The 6,991-nt window shown below is 38.6% G+C and overlaps 1 protein-coding gene across 1 annotated transcript in view; it reads left to right on the top strand.

Annotated features, from left to right (window-relative positions):
• LOC110451044 (protein KTI12 homolog) overlaps window positions 1-6,142 on the top strand; it is a 26,842-nt gene extending 20,700 nt beyond the window's left edge. The window contains exons 7-9 of the mRNA XM_021498891.1: window positions 4,653-4,715; window positions 5,201-5,269; window positions 5,999-6,142. Of these exons, the coding sequence (XP_021354566.1) occupies window positions 4,653-4,715; window positions 5,201-5,269; window positions 5,999-6,142 (276 nt within the window). The remainder of the gene's footprint in view (window positions 1-4,652; window positions 4,716-5,200; window positions 5,270-5,998) is intronic.
• Window positions 6,143-6,991: the final 849 nt, after the last annotated feature.

Genomic DNA, 6,991 nt, shown 5'->3' with positions numbered 1-6,991 from the left:
TGCCCACAGGACATCCTCCCTGTCTATACCTACAGCCCATGTACAGTCTGTGTCTGTGTGTATGACCCTGAGGAACTCACCACCTCCACTGATGAGTAGGACCCTGTAGTTGATACTGTCCCCTATGATCAGGTTCCCCACACTGTCATACACCACACCGACGGGGGTAAATGGGCTATCTCCTGTTTGTGGTGTTGGTCTATACGTACTGGGGATGTCACCTCTATATACAAACAGCTCCATGAAATCAGTGTCCATCACAACAACATGTCGGTTTCCATCACCACCATCACTTACAAGACTGAAATCAACGACTGCCACATTGTGAGTGACAGGACACTCTGAGATCCTGCGTGGTATACACACTATTGGTTTCCCAGTCCCTTTAGCCATAGTAGTACACACCATTTTACCATCTGTGGTAAATTTGGAGATGTGTTTGGTCATCCCTACAATGACATGGTTACTGGCTGTAACACATATACACAAGGGATCCTCCTTGGTACTGAATCTGTGTGTCAGTCGTCCTGATACCAGCTCCATGATGTTGTTATAATCACAGACCCACAGTGTGTGTGTGGTGGGTGACAGACTGATGTCATAGATATTGACATTGTGTTTGACCAGCTGTATTACTTTACCCTTCCTGTCCAGGAGAGTTAATGTGTCACTGACCTTGGTCCACACCTGACCATCAGTGGTGGGACATATAGAACCAATGACACATGGAGGCTTCCACTCCTTCACTACCTTGGTCTGTGGCAGTAGTTTGTATGTTGTCACTGCTTTCTTACCTTTTGTTCCTGACTGTTGTTGTTGTGTAGAGGGTTGTCCCCGATCATCAGATGTTGAGACTGACCGATCCTGGTCAGTTAAAGTTTGACCTTGACCTGAGGTGATAACTTTTCCCAAGGCTTTTTTCAAGTGATCTTGAGGTTTTTCATTTGGAGTGAAGTTGGCAGTACCCAGGACAGGTGTTACAGGGAGACTGGGTGTAGGAGAATGGATCTCACAATATGTATCATAAATCTGTATGTGCGAACCACACTGGAGAGCTGCTTTACATTCTTGAATTTGTTTTTTGAGTTGTTTCTCGTACATCTCAAGGTCCTGTTTGTATGTCTTTATCAGCTTGGTATTATCCTCTTCCATTTTTTGGTAAAGAGAGAGTGTCTGTGCTGTAAGCATGTCCAGCTGGTGTTTTAATTTATCTGTTTGCATCTTTAACTTTTGTGACAACTTCTCAAAAGTACTGGCGTTGTCTTTAAGGAGCGTATCAGTAGTGGTGATGTATTTTCCAATTTGTACAAGGTCACTTTTTTCTGTTCTGTCTATAAAGTTTTTAATGTCTGGTTCTTTCTGGGGAATGATTTCACTTAGCTCACAAACTGTATGAGTTTTGTGAATAGAAGAAAGGCATTTTGGACAAACCGGTTCCTGACACTTTTCACAGTAAAAATCCAATTGTCTCCCCTTGTGGTGAATACAGGTCGTTTGACCTTTAATACGGAGTGGAAATTGGCTTTTAGGGGTTGCCATTATGATTAAAAGCTAAAATATTTGTTGAAGCCTTGAAGATGTTTGTCGTTCTTGTATAAAGATATTGTTATCAGTAAACACTCACAAATAAGAGTTTGTTATGTAAAGAAATGAAAATTTCACTTATAACTGTCCCATCCAGTAGTATATGTTTGTTAAACTTATAGCAATGTAAAAACACTGTAGAATAACTACCTCACGATCACTGATGTCACAGGGTTACTGTGATGATGAATCCAAGTTTTCCATTCCACACTTCAGAAGGTATACATTGTCCGTATTTATCCAGCCATGGAATTCACAATCACATGATGAACTTCCCTATAGCTTTGCTGATAAATCTGTCACTTTCCTGCTGACATTGTAAAAGTTTGATCAAAACTTCAAGTCAAAAGTTCGGCTAAATTTGACAATGCTGCTGACTATAGTTAGTAGTATCAACAAATTTCTGCTATGGATACGCCCTTCACTGCAGCAATGCATAGATCTACCTGTGTAGACCTGCAGGTGTACAGACTAAATAACTTCCCTGATGAGCGAGGTAACCGACAGACATACAGTGATAATAAAGCAATAGACGGTGTAGTAGGTCAGTGGAGGTTGTGTTTATAAACCGTAGCATTTACATACCTGGTGTGTATTGTCTAAAATGTATGCGTGTTCAGTAATGTGATACCTGTACCTAAGGTAGATATACCTGTGTTTTGGGTTATAAGAAATAACTATAATTATGGTTCGATACACCTGTGTGTTTTGTGACAAGACTATAAGACTCTTTCATGCACAGGGGTGTAGGATAGGAAAATTTACCTGAGGGGTTTTCAAATTTGGTAAAACCTGAGGCTATGCCGAGGGTTTTGCCAAATTTGAAAATCCCAAAAGTGGAATTTCCCTATCCTACACCCTTGGGCATGGAAGAGTATTTTTCTCTCATTCCAACAACAGAAAAAAGATCAGAAACCATGAAATTGCGTCTGTACTGGCCACCATTTTGAAAATATCAAGTTTTCCCCTGAGCGTTTTAACGTGTACGGTAAATATATCGCAAAAGGTTTAATTTCATCACGTCGCCTTTTCCGCATTGCGGCATCAGAGAGTTCAAAATTTGTAACGTCATGTCATTGTTGAGCTATTGTGACGTCACGTCACATGAAATGGGGTGTAAGATAGATATTTCCTACACCCTTTTTTTAACGTGGACAGCTCTATCTTACACACAGGGAAATGAGAAATTCCTGTACTGTAGGTAGATATACCTGTATATTCAGTAATAAGACATACATGAACTTTAGGTAGATATACCTGTGTATTGGGTAATAAGACATACCTGTAACGTAGGTAGATATACCTGTATATTCAGTAATAAGACATACATGTACTGTAGGTAGCTATACCTGTGTATTGGGTAATAAGACATCCCTGTACTGTAGGTAGATATACCAGTATATTCAGTAATAAGACATACATGTACTGTAGGTAGCTATACCTGTGTATTGGGTAATAAGACATGCCTGTACTGTAGGTAGATATACCTGTGTATTGGGTAATAAGACATACCTGTACTTTATGTATATATATAGCTGGGTATTGTGTAATAAGACATACCTGTAATGTAGGTAGATATACCTGTATATTCATTAATAAGACATACCTGTACTGGAGGTAGATATACCTGTATATTCCTTTAAAATGTTACTAGTCCTCAGAGGATTTTGAACAAATTTGGTCTCTGGAGTATCATGGCCAAAGGGTTCTCAGTTTTGTATAAACGGAGGGTATGGTCCCCCTGGAGGCAGAGGGGCGGGGCCAAATAGGGGGAAAATAGGTAAATCTTTAAAAATCTTCTTCTCAACAAATAGAAGGATTTTGACCAAATTTGTTCTTCAGCATCTTTTGACATAGGAGCCTCAAGTTTGTATAAATGGAGGGTGTGGTCTCTCTGGGGGCAGAGCCCTATAGGGGAAATAGAGGTAAAACCTTTAAAATCCTTCTTCTACCAAAGGGATTAAGGGATTTTATCATTATTTAGTCTGGAGCATCATTGGTCTAAGGGCACTCAATTTTGTATAAACGGTGGATGTGGCAGAGGGGCGAGGCCCAAAAGGGGAATTAGAGGTTAACAATTAAAATTCTTCTTCTACTATAGGGACTAAGGGATTTCATCCAAATTTGGTCTGGAACATCCTTAGGCCAAGGGCACTCAATTTTGTATAAACGGTGGATGTGGCAGAGGGGCGGGGCCCAAAAGGGGAAATAGAGGTCAAACCTTTGAAATCCTTCAGCTATCAGCATCAATTTTGTCTCGATCAAGTTGTCTAGTAGTGCATGTTACTGTGAGGGTGTATTCATTAAAACAAGATGGCCATCAGGCCGCCATCTTTGATTTTGACAAATGAAGTTTGTTCCGGCTATATCTCCAGAAATACTGGATGGATCTTTCTGAAATTTCGTATGTACATACAGTACCTACTATGGCGTGCTATATCTTTACCTCGTATCAAATACTTTGAACATATCCAGGTGAGCGATACAGGACCTCTGGACCCCTTGTTTAAGAGTTAAAAGAGTTTTCTGTCGTGATATAGTTGTGTAAAAAAAAAAAATATATATAAACAAAAAACGGAACAAGGAAATGTCACAGACCTTAGTATCACATAAGGCCTCCAAGTAAACCTGGTCACACATGTTTGAATCCTGGTTTGTTGCGGTTTCTGTCAGGATTTGTCGCCATATGCACAGTGTCATGAAACAGACCACTAGATCTGTCGAATTACGGCAAAGTCCTGACTTTTTTTCCTGATATAACACTACTGATATCCATTTATGAGCCAAACTTTCACGAGTCAAATTTCTCCACAGTTTTGAACTACAATCAAGATCCTGTCGTTAGGAAAACATTGAAAATTACAACGAATAAATCAAAATACAATGTAAATTAAGTACCTGGGTGTACAAGATCATTGAAAGCATCTCAAAGATGTTCAATGTTCAACAATCGTGAGTCAAAGTTTCAATGTTTGTAAATTTTCATGGTAAGGACGCCAAGTTTGAAATATCAGAGTTGGACTGGGCATTTTGAAACAAATGTGGATGTTTTATTTTTATTTTTCTAGCAACCACTGTCATCAACTAACTTCCTGTATGAATTAGACAAAATTACCCAGGATGCTGTTGGTGTAAGTATTAGACAAAATTACCCAGGATGCTGTTGGTGTAAGTATTACACAAAATTACCCAGAATGCTGTTGGCGTAATCTCTAGACAAAATTACCCAGGATCAAATGTTGTAGAGATAACCAGCTGAGGCGTTGTTGGAGGTCTCTCTGTTGTAAAGATTAATAAAAATGTTCAGTTTTGATTGTATGATCATAAACATCGTAAAAATGTTCCGTATTTCCAAATCAGACAAATTTGCGAACATCTTTTTAATTACCAATTCACAGTATGACCGGTGAATTGACCATTTGGACCTTGTGTTACTTAGAACTTAATAATCCTTCCTATCACTCTGAGGAATATTAACGGCGTGTTGTGTTTTGCTTTCAGAAAGGTTTGACGTTCTTCACAATGCTTTCTTGTTTTATAAATATAAAAAGATAATGAGAATTTGTGGAGTATTTTTAGAACTTAAGTCTCCTTACTAAAACTTTCTGTGATGTAGGTAATCATGGCCGGCCAGAAAACTTGTGTTCCGGGGGATGAAATTTCTATACCTGGTGCAAAGGAAAAGGTAATGTTCACCATTCAACATCACTGTCTATGTCTTGTGTCAAATAACGTTAGTGTCCCACACTTATAGGATTTATACTTTGTGTCCGACATTGCAGTCACCCACACTTACCTCACGTGATCAGATAACCTGGCACAAAATGCCCGAGAGTTTAAATGTTGAATCATGGTTAAGTGTGTAAAAACTTGGACATCGAGACATCACGATAGCCCTGACATTTCCCTGATGCGACTTTGCAATACAGTATTCCTTAATTGTCTAAACCATTTTTGGCGAGAGATGACTATATCTCTGCATGGAACTCGGAAGCTTATTTCTTAGTAAAGAAAAATAAAATTATCAAAGTATTATTGGGTTCTTGATACACAAGTTATATTTTAATTGTCTGTTAAATATTTTTATATAAAAAAAATTTGTCTTGTGTTATACCCATGAAAAGTATAAAAATATTCACCCAACTCATGAATTATAACTGTTAATTATCTGAACACCCAGGAATTTCCTCAATATGTTGGGTGTTTTTGGGAGGGGGTGATGAAATATTGAAATAAACAGCTTGGAAGCCTGTCTGTAATTGTCTGGTTGCTTAGCAACACTGGAGTCAATCTAACAAATGCCGGGTATTAAACTATAAGCCTGCCATTCACAAAGAAATAACTCCCTAACTTTGTACAATAGAATAACAAGTTCTGTGACCTTTAATGAGAATTTCTTGACCTTTCACTTCAGATCACAGTACTGCGACCTTTGACCCTGGGGGAGTTACAGCGCCATCGCCGACAATTCATAGTGTACACGAAGATGCATCCAGTCAATGATGTAAACACACTCTGTAATATGTTTGTACAGTACCTAAATAAAGGCCTTCGATGACTTCAGCTTGTCAACTTTCTTTCTGTACTTTAAACATATGACTTTTATTAACTTTGAAGGTCACACATGTGAAAATATTACCGAAGTTCCTCAAAATAACCAAAATATGTATAGTGATGCTATTTAGACTAGTGTATAACCTGCTTGCTTTGACCCAGTTTGAAAGTGATACCATATTTGTAGTGCAGTGTGCTATGCATTGTAATTAGGCCATTGTGACCTTAATCTCAAGGTCAAAGGTCAAATAAGTGCAAACTTTTCCATTGTAACTTTCAAACTTTTAGGGTATTGTGACCTCCCACATCTTAACTCTTCTGATTAGCATATTTTTATTTTGCAAGGGAACGAAGGCCAAGAATATTGGCTAATAAGGGGAGACATATGTTTTTGTTAACAAGAAAAAAGATACAGTTTCAATCTTAATTCAATACCTGTTTTTATGCCAAAATCTCTAGGTTGAAGCTTTCTGAACAAGTGTTAAATTTCACCATAATATTAAAAATCATTTTTATGAGAATTGTAACATTTTCAGAGGAGTTGTTCACTTGTTGGACTGAAGTCAAACAGAAGGAATTAAAATGTCCAATATTCTTGGATAAGGCCTACTAAGCTGTTCTCCATCAACGCCCCCTGATACTGCTGTACCTTAAAGCCCTGTCACACCTAGCCTACTAAGCTGTTCTCCATTAACGCCCCCTGATACTGCTGTACCTTAAAGCCCTGTCACACCTAGCCTACTAAGCTGTTCTCCATTAACGCCCCCTGATACTGCTGTACCTTAAAGCCCTGTCACACCTAGCCTACTAAGCTGTTCTCCATCAACGCCCCCTGATACTGCTGTACCTTAAA

This window comes from Mizuhopecten yessoensis, unplaced genomic scaffold (genome assembly GCF_002113885.1).
Source record: "Mizuhopecten yessoensis strain PY_sf001 unplaced genomic scaffold, ASM211388v2 scaffold5751, whole genome shotgun sequence".
Lineage (NCBI taxonomy): Eukaryota > Metazoa > Mollusca > Bivalvia > Pectinida > Pectinidae > Mizuhopecten > Mizuhopecten yessoensis.
The sequence above is the reverse complement of the archived record's forward strand: the minus strand, read 5'-3'. Positions and strand labels throughout refer to the sequence as shown.